This window comes from Ranitomeya imitator, chromosome 1 (assembly GCF_032444005.1).
Source record: "Ranitomeya imitator isolate aRanImi1 chromosome 1, aRanImi1.pri, whole genome shotgun sequence".
Lineage (NCBI taxonomy): Eukaryota > Metazoa > Chordata > Amphibia > Anura > Dendrobatidae > Ranitomeya > Ranitomeya imitator.
In genome coordinates this window covers 225,610,968-225,627,659 of record NC_091282.1, presented here as the reverse complement: position 1 = coordinate 225,627,659, position 16,692 = coordinate 225,610,968, and the positions used below count along the sequence as shown (strand labels likewise).

The following is a 16,692-nucleotide window of genomic DNA, read 5'->3' as shown; positions in this document are numbered from 1 at the left end:
AGCTCCCGGAAAGAGACATTTTAAAGGCAGAATTGTGTTGCAGCGAGCGTGAAGGAAGGCAAAGCAAAGGAGAGGATACCAGAAGGGGACCAGTCCCGAACAGTCTGCCTCCTTCTGAGGCGCAGAACACCGATAGCCGGGACACAAAGGTAGTAGGGACCTCTACGCCTTACTTCAGAGACCGGCAGGACAGCTAATTGCATGTTACCTGTCCGCACCTACACCCAGGAGGCACGGTGACACCCCACAGAGCCGGGTTATCTAAGAGACCCTATAAACAGGCTCAAGTCACCAGTCATACGGGTTTTGTCCTATCCTATATGGGGGACAGAGAGAGAGACACTACATCTGTGAGGACCTTATTTGAAGCTTATGCAGTAAGGGACTACACCACTACAGCGCAAGGGGAGGCTATTGATTTCCACCTGGACAAGGGGACTCTGGACTTGCTTCTGAACCGGCCGGACTCTGCCTGCCCTGTGGTCTGGTGCCCTGGACTGTGGATGCTGAAGTCTTCAGTAAAGGTAAAGAGACTGCAACCTTGTGTCCTCGTTCTTCACTGCGCCATTCACCATTCACATCTACATACTGGGAAGCCCCGGGGATATACTTCATCTGTGGGAAGGTATACCATCTAGCTGCCATATCATCACCCCAGCGGACCCCTTAAAGCAGCGTTGGTCACCCTGACTGAATACCACAGGTGGCGTCACGAACATAAACTTTATCCCTTGAAAGACCTTTCCCTATTACATGGATGTCCCAGGCCACGGACCAGGTCGCAGCCACCGTGACATTCCCCTGTGAGCACCGCACCCGGTACCGAGTACCCCTCGCCCTGACAGAGCACTCCACAAGCAACAGATTTTTGGCTAAATTTAAGCATATGTATGTCTGTCACTTCTTTTGCTGGTATAGATACTAAGCAACAGATACTATGTTTAATCATACTTATACATTCATTCATATACCTGTCTTTCTTTCCCTTTCCCCGTATTGTTTTCCCCTTCATTCCCTCCCTCTTCCCATCCCCACTTCCCCAATTGAAAAGCATATTATATTATTTTCTACAAAATGCAATGTAAAAATTTCAAAATGTTTAATAAAAATATTTGAACGAGAATGATCATAGGTTGAAACTTTTTGCGTTTTCTTGCTCCTTGCGTGGGCCTGCACCGTGTCTGAAGCCGGTGAGCGTGGGCCTGCGTTGGTGTGGGAGATGCCTGAGAGCATATCATTTGTGAGCACAATGGGGAAGAAAATGAGATGTTTTCAGTTGTCTCCTATACTGGTGTGGCCTCGTGCTCGCCGGTTTCGGATCTGGTGTGGGCCGGTGCAGGGAAAGAGAGGGCGCAAAAAATTTCAACCTATGATCATTCTGGCAGAGGTTATGAGCTTTCGTTCCACATGATTTTTGGATGCATTTGTGAGCAAAGTTGGGAAATATGTGAAATGCATCAAGGAACTCATGTGGAGTGGGGGCTCGTGACCTTTGTTGGAGTGATCGTGGGTTGAGATTTTTTGCGTTTTCTTGCTCCTTGCATCGGCCTGCTCCATTTCTGAGCATAGGTCTGTGTTGGTGTTGGAGATAACTGAAAACTTTATCATTTGTGAGCACAATGGGGAAAAACGTGAAATGTTTTTAGTTGTCTCCTATGCTAGTGTGGACTCGCGCTCGCCGGTTTCGGATGTGGTGTGGGCCGGTGCGGGGGGCGGAAGGATGCAGGAGGTTTCAGCCTGAGATCGTTCTGATGGGGGTTGTGGGGCGTCATTCCACATGGTTTTTTTGATGCATTTCACATTTTAAAAAAAATTGGGGGGAAATTAAGAAAAATGCACCATAATTATTTCATTAAAAGCACATAGCCTGACGGGTCCCCTTTAAAGGGACTCTGTCACCTGAATTTGGAGGGAACAATCTTCAGCCATAGGGGCTGGGTTTTTGGGTGTTTGATTCACCCTTTCCTTACCCGCCGGCTGCATGCTGGCTGCAATATTGGATTGAAGTTCATTCTCTATCCTCCATAGTACACGCCTGCGCAAGGCAAGATTGTGGGGCTGAATGCTGGACAAACTGGGGGCAATATGCTGGACACACTGGGGCAGAGATACTTGACACATTGGGGGCAGAGATGCTGGACAAACTGGGGGCAATATGCTGGACACACTGGGGCAGAATGCTGGAGACACTGGGGGCAATATGCTGGAGACACTGGGGGCAATATGCTGGACACACTGGGGGCAATATGCTGGACACACTGGGGGCAATATTTCTGGACACACTGGGGGCAATATGCTGGACACACTGGGGGCAGGATGCTGGACACACTGGGGGCAGAGATGCTGGACACTGGGGGTAGAGATGCTGGACACATTGGGGCAGAGATGCTGGACACATTGGGGGCAGATATGCTGGACATTGGGGGCAGAGATGCTGGACACTGGGGGCAGAGATGCTGGACACTGGGGACAGAGATGCTGGACATTGGGGGCAGAGATGCTGGACACTGGGGGCAGAGATGCTGGACACTGGGGGCAGAGATGCTGGACACTGGGGGCAGAGATGCTGGACACACTGGGGGCAGGACTGGAGACATGGGCAGAATGAAAGACATGGGGCAGGATTGGAGACAGATCGTGCAGGATCATGGGGCAGGATGGATGCGATGGAGACTGATGGGGCAGGATGGGGAGATCATATGGGGCAGGATGGATACTCATGAGGGCAGGATGGGAGAACATAAGGCTGGAGCTAGGAATGAGATACACGGGGCCAGGATGGGGGATATTATTATTACCATAGGGGCTAATTAAGGGATATTATTACTGCAGTGATGTATTTATTTTATTTTTTTGAATATACTGTTTTAAATGGGGGGGCAGTCCTGTTACTGTGCAGAGTGACACTATGTCGCCTCTTTTTCTTCATGTGGTGTAATGTGGTGTTTGGGAAAAATTAAGTAATGTGTTCTGCAAGTGGAGCTCGAGATAACTGTGTTATTTCCTGCAGAGACAGTCATGGCTAGATGAAGTGATGGCGGTCTGTGCTGCATGAAAGATGAAGGACTTCACCTAGAGACGTCACTGGTGAGTCAGTGTTACCTATACACTGACACTATACACCGTATACTATATACTGAACTGAAGGGTAAATTGACTAGATCAATGGATGTTTGACATGTTATAGTTTCACACAGCAACTATTTTTCTGGAATAATCTGGTTCAGGTATATGATGACCCCGTCACATGACCCCATCACATGACCCCGTCACATGACTGGGGGGCCCACAGTGTCTGAACAGCCCGGGGCCCTGGCTACCCTTAATCCACCCCTGCACGTAACAGACACTTGTGCTTCTATAATTGTTGACCTTTATGCTTCTTTGATAAAGCTGTGTTTGGTAACATGGTAGTAAATCTTAAGAGCAATAAATACTTTATCTCTAACACAATGAAAGGTTATCTTGTGCCTTTGGATCGATAAATAAGGCCTCGAAAAATACTTCTGGTCATCTTTACTCTATGCTAGTATTTTGTAATGAACTTGAATCCGGAGCTTTCTGTGTCCTCGGTGGTTTAGCCTAAACAAGATAAAATTGTAAACACAAAGTTATTAAGATTTTCTGTCCAATAACAAGTTTTACACGAATTATACATACTATACTGCTCCAAACAGTAACATTTAGATGATCATAATATTGTATTTTATTTCCATGATATGAGTATTATTATTATTATTATTACTACTAGCGTTATCCAGATAGCTGAGAAATACAATAACTACAACATTGACTGATGAAGGCCTTAAAAGCTCCTGGGCCCTGACACAAAATTCATATGCAGGCCCTGTCATATGTGCTATTTTCACCACAGTTTTTTTTTATATGCAATAGGTGACAGTTAAACAAAGGGGTTTTCCCATGAACAAAGTACGGTGGAATGATCATCCGAAGAATTGTTTTCGCTTCCTTCTAATGTAACTGTCAGAGAGCCACACACCACATATATGGCTGCCGCTGCTCTGTAGCAGAGCCGTGTGTGTATGAGGTGTACGGAGCGGAGCTGGGTGTGTATGATGTGTACGGAGCGGAGCCGGGTGTGTACGAGGTGTATGGAGCGGAGCCGTGTGTGTACGTAAACTTTGTCCCTCTTTCCCTTCTTCAAAAGTTGGGAGGTATGTAACAGCCCTTGTAAGGGCTAATCGTTTGTATCACATACAATCTGCATTTAGCATACAGAGGGAGAGAGTCACAGGAGCAGGAAGAGTGCCAGAATCCAGTCCGTAGACCGGGATTATATGGAGATTTACGGCTCTCGTAACCTGTGTAGTGGTGCCCAAGTAGGGTTCCAACCTGTAAAATATGTAGAAAAATACTTTCACTCAAAAGAATTGTAGTAAATAAAATATTTTTTTTTCAGTAATCTTTATAATTAACATTTCGGTCCTAACACTTGGACCAGCCTAAAGTCTGGATCACTTAATCCTCACCCTGATCCTCCTTCCTCCAACCATGCTGAATCCCAGGAGACTAGTGATTGCACACTAGGACATTTCGAGGAGCTGTTTACCACAACATTTCTTGACTGTGGCCCCTCAACCTGCATGTTCCAAGTGGGACACAACAAGTTGTTTAATGATGCACAAAACTTAGAGCAGCTACGGGCACAAGAAAATGACAGTGGGGAACGGCAAATTTGTGATAAGGAGGAGGAAGATGATGAGACATATGCAGAGCAAGGCCAGCAGCGCTGCTGACGAGGAGAAATCGGCAGCATCAATACAGACAGGAAGAGGCAGTGGCTTGAGAAGGCAGGCAATTTTTCTGTCAAAGAGTTAGGTGTTCCCCAGACTGGGACTTTTTTAAAGAGTTCTGAAACAAACAAAATGGCCATTTGCTGCAACATGTGCCATGCAAAGACCAGCAGGAACCTGACCACTAAGAACCTAACCACCACACGCATGATCAGGCACATGTTATCTAAGCACCTGACTCGGTGGGCAGCATGCCTGCGTACACAATTGGTGCCATAGGGTGACGCCACTGCCTCTTTCCCTATGCTAAGTGCTTCCCATTCCTCTGTTCAAAATACTGGCGCAGATGCCTCCTGCCCTGCACATTTTAATTTACCATCATCGGGCACTTCCAAATCCTTGTCCCAGCCCAGCATTCAGCTGTCCCTACCCTAGACCTTGGAAAGAAAAAGAAAATTCCCAGCCACCCACAGGCCCAAATGCTAAATGGGCACATTTCCAAGCTGCTTACCGTGGAACAGTTACCAGAGGATTTCCGCCAACTCAAGGGGTAGCCGTCCCTTGGTACTCGGTCAACAGCTCCCACTTTTCTCCCAGTGTGACATTCCCGCCTTGTACAAGCTTGTGCCCAGGAACATCACCCGGACCCTTAACAGCGCACTTACTGGTATTGTAGACTTAATGACCAACACGTGGACAAGCTTTTGTGGCCAGGGATGCTACATTTCCCTGATGGCGCACTGGGTGAACATTGAAGAGACTGGGGCCGAGTCACACCCTGGCACGGCGCATGTGCTCCTGACGCCAAGGATTGCTGGATCTATTTGTATCAGGTTTTCCCCCACCTCCTACAGAAGTTCCTGCACACCTTCCTGCTCCTTCTCACTCTCCATGTTCAATGTGATATCTCAGAGCCAGGGCCGGCGTTAGGGCCAGGGGCCCCCAGCCAGTGTCCGTTATGGGGCCTGTGAGTCAGGGGTGCCCAGTGCAAGCACCGGCTCTGCCCCCCCCTGCATTGCCCATTTTACTATATCAGCATCTTAGATATTGATACAGTTGAAATCAATTATGGAGGAGAGAGAGTTAGGTAACCCCCCCTGTCCCATTATTCCCCTCTGCTTCTAAATCATTCAGCGGGCACAATGACATCACTTCATCATGCACCACGCTGTGTCAAGCAGTTGAGCTGCGGAGTAGACGCTTTGCAGACACCAGAGCAGCGGTGAAATGAGGAGTGGTGAGTATGTTTTTTTGTTTGTGTGTTTGAAAAATCAGTGAGTACATGGTGGCCATAATACTGTCGTAATATGGGGTATGCATTATACTATTTGAGGCTGCATTATATTATATGGCGCTGCATTATATTCTATGGGGCTGCATTATCCTCAATGGAGACTGCGTTACACTCTATGGGGGTTGCATTATACTCTACAGGGGTTGCTTTATACTCTATGGGGCCGCATTATACTTTATCAAGGACTATGGGCAGGAGTGCATTATATTGTGTACTATATGGGGCTGCATTATACACTGTGTACTATATATCCCATATGGTATTATATCTTCTTTGATACATTTTGTTGTTATAAACCCCTCAAAAAACATGTTCAAAATGTTATTGTTATTATATTGATCACCCATAGACTATTCCGTGGTCTGGAGTACATGTTGCTATAGAAGCCTCAAAAAAATTGCTCAAAATGTTACCGTATACACTCGGGTATAAGCCGAGAATTTCAGCCCATTTTTTTAGGCTGAAATTGCCCCTCTCGGCTTAGGCTACTTTCACACTAGCGTTGTGTGACGTATGTCACAATGCGTCGTTTGGGAGAAAAAACGCATCCTGCAAAGTTGCCTATGGGATGCATTTTTTTTTCATAGACCTGTATTAGCCGACGCATTGCGACGTATGGCCACACGTCGCATCCGTCGTACGATGGATGCGTCGTGTTTTGGCGGACCGTCGGCACAAAAAAACGTTGCATGTAACTTTTTTTGTGCTTCGTGTCGCCATTTCCGACCGCTCATGCGTGGCCGGAACTCCGCCCCCTCCTCCCCGGACCTTACAATGGGGCAGCGGATGCGTTGTAAAACTGCATCCGCTGCCCCCGTTGTTCATTTTTTTCGCAGTTTGCGTCGGTACGTCGGGCCGATGCATGGCGACGGCCCCGTACCGACGCTAGTGTGAAAGCAGCCTTATACTCGAGTCATTCCCAGGGGTCGGCAGGGGAGGGGGAGCGGCAGATGTCTAATCATACTCACCTGCTCCTGGCGCGGTCCCTGCACATCCCTGCTTCTCCGGTCGCTGACAGCTTCTTCCTGTGTTGAGTGGTCACATGGTACCGCTCATTACAGTAATGAATATGGACCCGACTCCACTCCCAAAGGGGTGGAGCCACATATTTATTACTGTAATCTCTATGGAGCATCTTATGGGGCTATAATCAGCATTTGTGCAGCATTATATGGGGCAAATATCTTTATGGACCATCTTATGGGGCCATTATTAACCTTTGTGCAGCATTATATGGGGCGTATTTTGTATGGAGCATCTTATGGGGCCATCATGAACTATATGGAGCATTATATGGGGCTCCTGATTCAATATGGATATTCAAAAACACTTAACCTACTGATATCTCAATTAATTTTACTTTTATTGGTACCTATTTTTATTTTTGAAATTTACCGCTGGGTGCTGCATTTTCCATCCTAGGCTTATATTCGAGTCATTAAGTTTTCCCAGTTTTTTGTGTCAAAATTAGGGGTCTCGGCTTGTACTTGAGTCAGCTTATACTCGAGTATATACGGTATTGTTATTATATTGCTAACCTATAGGGTATTCCGTGCTCTGTATTCCATTGTATTGGTATATAATAATAATAATAATGATTTGATTTTTATGGCGCGGACATATTCCGCGGTATTTTACATTTTAGAGGCGACTTGTACGGACAATAAAAAACATTACAGCATAACAATAATCACATAAATCCACAGATAGCAAGAGGAATGAGGGCCCTGCTCGCAAGCTTACAATCTTTGACGAAATAGGGGAAACACGAAAGGTGGATGGTAACAATCTGTAAGACCGGGATCACACATACGCGAGATACGGCCAAGTCTCGCAGGTGAAAACCCAGCTCTGGCACCGGCACTCCGGAGCGGAGCGTGCAGCTCCATGTATTGCTGTGCGGCTGCATGCTCTGCTCTGGAGTTCCGGCGCCAGAGCTGGGTTTTCACCTGCGAGACTCGGACGTATCTCGCGTATGTGTGATCCCGGCCTAAAAGTATAGACATAAAAAGCTATTAAATGCATAAAGGGTATTAGGACATGATATGAGGAACCTGGTTACGGTGAAAATTTTGAATGAGTAACACAGGGATAGTTAAGTAAATGTGTTGAGGCGGTAGGCTAGTCTGAAGAAATGCGTTTTTAGGGTACCCTTAAAACTGTGGGTATTGGGGATTAATCGAATTATCCTGGGTATTGCATTCCAAAGAATGTTATATAACCCTCAAAAAACTTGTTCAAAATATATTGATATCATATCACTCATCCATAGGGTATTACATCTTATGGGTACAGTTCGTTGCTATATAAACCTAAAATAAATTGATAAAAAAAAAAAATCGATCGGTATAATATATTGCTCATCCATAGACTTTTACATATTCTTGGGTAGATTTAGTTGCTACATAAGCCTCAAAAAACGTGTTCAAATTATTGGTGTTATATTACTTACAGTTTAACATATTCTTCAGTAGATTTTGTTAATATATAAGGCTGCTTTCACATATCAGGTTTTTGCCGTCAGGCACAATCTGGCAAATTTTGAAAAAAACGGATCTGGCAAAAATTTCTGCCGTACCGTTTTTTCTCATAGACTTGTATTAGCGACGGATGGCCTCACGTTTCATCCATTTTTCGCCAGATCAGTCGCTCTCCGTTTTTTTCAACGTAGTAACGTCCGTCTGTCGTTTGCTATAATGGAACTCTATGTGGCCGGATCCGTCAAATGATGGAATCCGGAGACAGATTCCGTTTTTTTAAACTAAGCATGCACTTTCCATTCTGGGGTCTCTCTCCCCCCCCCCCCCAAGGACCGGATAAGCTGGTCGAATCCAGCGAAAAAACGGATCCGTCGCATCAGTTTTTCACAATTTGCAACGGATTTGGTTTTTAAAAAATTCGCCGGATTGAGCCTGACAGCAAAAAACTGATGTGTGAAAGCAGCCTTAGGCTCCAAAAATTAGCTTAAAATTTTAGGCAGAATGCACACGTTGCAGATTGGGTGTGTTTTTGATGCATTTTTTGGCACAGATTTGTGACAACCAGAAGCAAACCCTGATGCCAGCAAAGTGAATGAGAAACCTAAACAATCATGTGCGGCGCCCCAGGGTCCTGGTCATCACAGTGGTGTTGCTTTCCTCTCGGGGAGACTGATGCTACGTTTGGAGGCAAAGAAGGATAACTGCATCCAGGTATCACAAACATGCAATACATTTCACACTCCAGACCACCAGGGGGAGCTTCTGCTCCTATCTATTAGGTCACTCTCCACATATATATAACTGGTAGTCTGTAGGGAAAGTTAGTTAGTTCCAGACAGAAGTGAGTTCCTGACAGAGCTCTAGACAGGAGTTCTGGAGGGAGTTCCAGACCAGAGTCTGAGGAGGAGAGAAGGTGAATGGAGCTGTGCATGCCCTCAGAGCTGCAGCTCCCAGAAAGAGACATTGAAAGACAGAATTGTATTGCAGTGAGCGTGAAGGAAGTTGAACCAAAGGAGAGGATACCAGAAGGGGACCAGGCCTGCTCAAGCTGTCTCCTTTTGAGGCACAACATCCCGGTAGCCGGAACACCGAGGGAGTAAGGACCTCTACGCCTTATTTCAGAGACCGTCAGGACAGCTAATTGCAGGTTACCTGTCCGCACCTACACCCAGGAGGAACGGTGACACCTACAGAGCCGGGTTATCTAAGAGACCCTATAAACAGGCTCAAGTCACCAGTCATACGGGTTTTGTCCTATCCTATATGGAGGACAGAGTGAGCGAAACATCGCACTTGTGAGACCATTATGTGAAGCCATAGGCAGTAAGGGACTACACCACCACAGCGCAAGGGAAGGCTACTGATTTCCACCTGGACAAGGGAACTCTGGACTTGCCTCCAAACCCGCCGGACTCTGTCTGCTCTGTGATCTGGTACCCTGGACTGTGGATGCTGAAGTCTTCAGTTAAGGTAAAGAGACTGCAACCCTGTGTCCTCGTTCTTCTGTGCGCCTCTCACCATACCACCATCTACACACCGGGAAGCCCTTGGGATATACTTCACCTGTGGGAAGGTGTACTATCTAGCTGCCATAACATCACCACAGCAGACCCCTTAAAGCAGCGTCGGTCACCCTGACCGAATACCACAGGTGGCGTTATGAACATAAACTTTATCCCTTTAAAAATCTTTCCCTTTTATACTGACGTCCCAGGGCCATGGACCGGGTCAGCCACCGTGACATCCCCCAGTGAACCGAAGGACCCGGTACCGAGTACCCCACGGCCCTTGGGGGGCGAATCACATGCGCACATTGAGTATTTTTGACTTGCAGTTTTGGTGCAGAAAATAATCAGCATGTCAATTATATGTGCATTTTTGTCCTGCATTTTTAACATTGACTTCATTCAAATCAACCAAAAACACAGGGCAAGAAAGCACCAAGGCGTGACAAAAATACACCAAAAACGCATGTTTTTTCAGTTGCGTTTTTGCAGCTGTGTTTTTCCTGCCAAGAGATGCATAAATGGTGGAGTAAAAGTGTGACACCATTGTTCTCAGAAGCAATCTGTGAGTCAGAGATGCTTCCAGGGGTCTTCCTCATGCTGTTCTCCTTCCATGCAGCACTTTTCTCATCAATTTGAACATTTTCAGTTAGTTGATTCATCTTTCAACCAATTACAGTTCTGGGAAGGAAACATTCAGGCTATGTGTACATGGAGCGCTCCCAGACGCAGGGCCGCGGGTTACTCGGTACCGTTCCTCTGCTGGCTCAGTTCTGGGGATGTCACGGTGGCTGGACCCGGTCCGTGACCCTGCTAAGGGGCGTCCAATGAAAGGTGATACAAGTCTGTCAAGGTTTTGTGACGCCACCTGTGGTATTCGGTCAGGGTGACCAACGCTGCTTGGGGTCCACTGGGGTGATGTGATGGCAGCTAGATGGTTTACCTTCCCACAGGTGAAGTGAGTCCCCAGGGCTTCCCAGTAGTGTAGGTGGTGATGATGTAAGGTGCAGACAATAACGAGGACACAGGGTTGCAGTCTCTTTACCTCTTTACTGGTGACTTCAGGATCCTCAATCCAGAGCACAGTTAACAGGGCTGTCTGAGACCGGCCGGTCCAAAGGCACATCCAGAGTTCCCTTTGCAGGTGGAAATCGTTGCCTACCACTAGCGCCTGTGTGTTGTAGTGCTTCCCTGCTGAGCATTCGGGATAGTCCTCACAACTTCTGTTCTCGTTCTTTCTCGCTCTTTCTAGTTCTTTCTCGTTCTTTCTATTCTCCGTCCCCCAGGTTTGTTATGGCTAGGACGCACCCATTTGACGGGAAGGCTCGGAGCTCTTCCGGGACCCTAGAGACGCCCCTCTCCACGCGTTGCCCCCTGTGTCTGCTTAGGTGATGTAAGGTAGACAGCCAACCTGTAATTAAGTGTCCTGCGGTATTTGAAGTAAGGCATAAAGTCAGTTACTTCCTCGGCGTTCTGGCCACCGGCTACACGCCTCAGTAGGATGTTGCCGTTCTCCGGGCACGACTCCTACTGGCTCTCCTTTGTGCTTTGATCTCGTTTCTCACTGTCCACAATATCCTTCGCTTCGTGTCCTTTCTTTGGATGCCGCCGCAGATAGCGCAGGCGCGGCTCCGTAACGTTCTATCCTTGTCGCTAGGTGCCTGCCAGGTTCCCATACCCGACAGGGACCCCCCTGAATCTTCCCCCCGCAACACCCCCTGCCACGGGATGTTGCCTGAACAAAACCCAGTCAGCTTCTGACTAACTTCCTATCCAACCCCTAGTTTTACCAGTGTGAGGAGTGGCCTAATAAATAAAAACTTTTGCTCCCCCTAGTGGCCGGAGTGTGAAGTGTAATGTGTGCTGGTGATACCTGGTCAGATGAACTCCTTTAGTGCCATCAGACGTACCATCACTCCCCTTAGTGGCAGAGCGACGTTACTGCAACGACCAGGTCTCTGGGGCGCTGCACACACATTGCAAATTTTGCTGCAGATACACAGCGGATTTGACGCTGCGGATCTGCAGCAGTTTTCCATGAGTTTACAGTACCATGTAAAGGTATGGAAAACAAAATCCGCAGTGCACATGCTGTAGAAAAAAACGCGCGGAAACGCAGCGTTGTTTTTTTCCACAGCATGTCAATTCTTTGTGCGGATTCCGCAGCGGTTTACACCTGCTCCTCAATAGGAATCCGCACAAAAAACGCACAAAAACCGTGGTAAATCCGCGGCATATCCGTGGGTAATCCGCAGTGCAGTTTACCTGCGGATTTTGCAAAAACAGTGCAGAAAAATCCGCACACCAATCCGCAACGTGTGCACATAGGCTCAAACCTGTGTAGAGAAAGTAAAAAATTCTAGTTTGTACACTTGTGCACAATTGAACTCAAATGACAGGCCCAGCTCTCTCCAGCAAACAAATCCCAATGCCTCCCCATAGACCATGATTGACAGCTTCAGTGCTCTGATAGACGCTAAAATTTTGTGCATGAGTTTTGCATTCCCGACCCAGCGTATACAAAATATACTGGTTTACAAAATATTCTGACATGCTAAGTGCATTACTAAGGCAAAACTAACAGCTTCTATTAACCCCTTAACCCCTGGAGCTTTTTTCTGTTTTTACGTTTTCGTTTTTCACTCCCCTCCTTCCCAGAGCCATAACTTTTTTATTTTTCCGTCAATATGGTCATTTGAGGGCTTATTTTTTGTGGGACAAGTTGTACTTTTGAACAACACCATTGGTTTTACCATGCCATGTACTAGAAAACCGGAAAAAAATTCCAAATGCAGTGAAACTGCAAAAAAGTGCAATTCCACACTTGTTTTTTGTTTGGCTTTTTTGCTAGGTCATCTAAATGCTAAAACTGACCTGCCAATATGTTTCTCCAGACCCGAGTGAGTGCACATTTCTTTAAAGTTTCACTTGTGGGAAGTACTGTTTTATATATAAATTGGGTCGGCCATTACTATTGAATTCATTGAACAACTATATGTATTGCTCCTTAGTCCTGTTGTGCACACAAATGTTTTGTTTTTATCTTGCCAATAATATTTAATAAAGACATTTTTATATCTACTATCTGCTTGGTGCTATTCTGGCTATCCATATATTGGTTGGGTTTGTTTTTTTCTTGCATAGTGGTTTTTCACTTCTTCATAGAGCACCAATCACTGCAACTATATATATATACCCTCTTTTATTAATTTTATTTATTTTTATTTTATTTATTTATTTATTTTTTTGGTGCGTCTGTTTTTAATAATGACTATGATATGAAAGGTGTAATGTAGCGCGGGGCGGTAGCTGTGGGCAAGGTACTCATCTTATACATCCCGGCATGTTACATGAAGTTGGGGGTTCTGGCTGGGAGTGTGGACTTGTGCTGTGAGGGTGCTACGCCTGTGCAGGCCAGGACAAGGTGGAAAAAACAACAATGTTCCAATTCCTTAAAAAAAATAATACAAAATCCTTTATTGAAAAAGGAGGCCCATTGCTATCGCATCGGGAGGGTGGTGACGTCCTGATGGGGGCAGGCTTTGCAGAGCTGAGATTGTCTCATCCCCAAGCCCCATATAATGCTGCACAAAGGTTGATTATAGCCCCATAAGATGCTCCATAGAAAATGTGCCCCATATAATGCTGCATAAAGGTTGATTATGGCCCCATAAGATGCTGCATAGAAAATGTGCCCCATATAATGCTGTATAAAGGTTGATTATGGCCCCATAAGATGCTGCATAAAGGTTGATTATAGCCCCATAAGATGCTGCATAGAAAATGTGCCCCGTATAATGCTGCATAAAGGTTGATTATGGCCCCATAAGATGCTGCATAGAAAATGTGCCCCATATAATGCTGCATAGAGGTTGATTATGGCCCCATAAGATGCTGCATAAAGGCTGATTATGGCCCCATAAGATGCTGCATAAAAAATGTGCCCCATATAATGCTGCATAATGGTTGATTATGGCCCCATAGGATGCTCCATAGAAAATGTGCACCATATAATGCTGCATAAAGGTTGATTATGACCCCATAAGATGCTCCATAGAAACATGTGCCCCATATAATGCTGCTGTAGTAAAAAAAAAATGACATACACACCTCTTGTTCTGAGCAGGCCCCCGGCACTTGTGATATTAGCTGCCGCTCCGTCTTCCAGGTCCTCTGCAGTGACTGTTCAGGCAGAGGGCGGCGCGCACACTAAACACGTCATCACGCCCACTGACCTGAACGTAACAGGCAGAGGACGCGGAACACGGAGCGGCGCGCTGCGGTGGAACGGGGAGAGGTGAATATCGGATTGCTCACCCTCCCCCTTATACTCACCTGCTCCCGGCGCGGTCCCTGCTTCTTACGGACAGATGGTCTCCGGGAGCCGGCAGATTCTTCCTATGTTAAGCGGTCACATCGTACCGCTGAACACAGGAAGAAGCTGCCGGCGCCAGAGAAGCAGAGACACATCGGGAGCAGGTGAGTATGATGGACAGCTGCTGCTTCCCCTCCCCCACTGACCCAGAAGATCCGGCGATGATGCGCTGGTGGTACTGTGCAAGGGCCTGGCACCACCAGCGGGTGCCATATTTGAATACCCATCACTTGGGCATTCCAATATGGCGGTCAGCATACTTAAAGTGCAGCATGGTGAATTGTGGGATTCATGGACATCCAGACAGAAGTGGATGACAGACAATTTAATGCAATTATATAAATAGATCTTTGAATTAAAACATGACTGCTACAGGACGGATCGGTTGACAAGAGATGATAAGCAATGTGTTTGGATCACATCCATGATCTTTGTCCAAGCTAGGTGTTTTACAGTTCTATGAGGAAGACCACGAGTCAAAAATAAACTTTTTACTGAACAGGAACTTGGTGGGATATATATACTGTACAAGAGATAGCGGGTGCACACTTTTATGAACTGTTCCTTTAACACTTGAAGCAGTTTCCTTCTTTTTCTCTACACCTTTTCGCTTTATTCTCTACTTGTCCTCCATATTCACTATTTCTCACTACTCCATCACAACTCAGCTTGATTCCACAGGCCTGTTTAGCAAGAGCCCTTTAATAGAACCATGGTTCCACTTCTTCTTTCACCTCAGAGTGCCGGCATGGCTGCTACTTTTCTTCTCTAATGCTGACGCTCTGGATGTCTCTGGGGCTTTCTACTCATCTCACTACTCTGTTCGGTCTAGGCTTGTTAACTTCAAGCTATAAGCTCTGGACCTTTCTGCTAATCTCTCCCAGGACCTGTCTCTGGTAGATCACTCTGTCTCTTAGTCACTTCTGCTCCGGAACTCGCAATCTCTTTCCTTCGGTCTCCTCTCACTTTAGGGACACCCGAGAATTCGGCACAGCTAACAATGGACATTCATTCGTTCCTCTTTCTAAGCACTCTAGGCCTTATCTGACTCTGACAGGAAATTGTCACTTACCCTTCAATTTAGCCCCTCCCACTCTGGGCTAATCCCAAACATTAGTACATGGATGCAGGGGAGCAGGTGCAGCAAAGGAAGACAGCCGTTTCGCGTCAATCAGATGCTTCAATGGGTCCAGCATCATACCTAGATCCATTGAAGCATCTGATTGACGCAAAACAGCGGTGGTCCTTCGCTGCACCTGCTCCCCTGCACCACGTATTACTTGCATTGAATAAAGAAAGGATTGTTTTACTGCATCCCAGAGTGCCACCTATTCTTTCCTCTTTGGTCTGGACTTTGTATGACGCTGATTGTTTCAGGTGTTGCGCCTGGGATTTTGCAAGCCGCACACTGCTAGTCCGCAGAGTAAGCTTGAAAAAGTATTGTCATGATCCAGTTCGGGGTTTGTTTTCTGCTATCATTTTTCAGGACTGGTCATGCGGGGCTTAATCTCCTCAGCCTTGTTTTGAGGCTGGCAGGGCTTTTTAAGTCCTCTGCAGTCTGCTGGACAGCGTCAGTGATAGTTCATGCTTCCAAGCTAGAGCAGCTGACCCGTATACCCTGGTGATCCTTCTGCCTCTGACTTCCCATATTTGTATTAGACCTGTTAGCTATCCCTGATTTGGTGTTCATCTGGTTGTTTCCCTGCAGTGTATGACTCAGCCTTATCTCTGAACCCCGACTCTTGTTTTCCATCTCTGATACCATGTTCCCCGACCGGCTTTGATTCTCTGGCTTGTACCCCAACTTTGTCTTACGTCTCACGTTTTGGATACCGCGCTCCCATTTGGCTCTGATTCTGGCTTGTCTCTGACTATGCGTATTGCTGCTACTTCTGCTCCTGACAGGTTCTGACTCATCTCGTCTGACTACTCTTTCGTTACCTGTGACACCTGTGCAGCTGCTCAGGGTTGCTGCTCTGTTAGGCTGGTTTCACATTAGCGTTTGCATGAGCTGCGGAGGGCTGCGGACTTCCTCAGTGAAGCCCCGCCCTCGGCCGCACCTCCGCTGCTGGCTCCGCCTACTTCTGCATGCGGCCGGCACACAGAGGAAGTCCGCAGCCCTCCGCAGCTCATGCAAATGCTAATGTGAAACTAGCCTTAGTGTGCGGTGTCTCTTCCCTCTCCAGCACCCCCTGGTGGAGGTTGCGCTACACTGCACTGCAGCCACATCACAAGTATGTTTTAAGTTGTTTGGTGCTGGTTTTTTTCATTTTCCATAATGCTA

The 16,692-nt window shown here is 46.7% G+C and overlaps 1 protein-coding gene across 1 annotated transcript in view; it reads right to left on the bottom strand.

Annotated features, from left to right (window-relative positions):
• Window positions 1–274: 274 nt before the first annotated feature.
• Window positions 275–16,692, bottom strand: part of P2RX6 (purinergic receptor P2X 6) — a 71,898-nt gene continuing 55,480 nt past the window's right edge. The window contains exon 12 of the mRNA XM_069754313.1: window positions 275–3,582. Within this exon, the coding sequence (XP_069610414.1) occupies window positions 3,517–3,582 (66 nt within the window). The 3' untranslated portion in view covers window positions 275–3,516. The remainder of the gene's footprint in view (window positions 3,583–16,692) is intronic.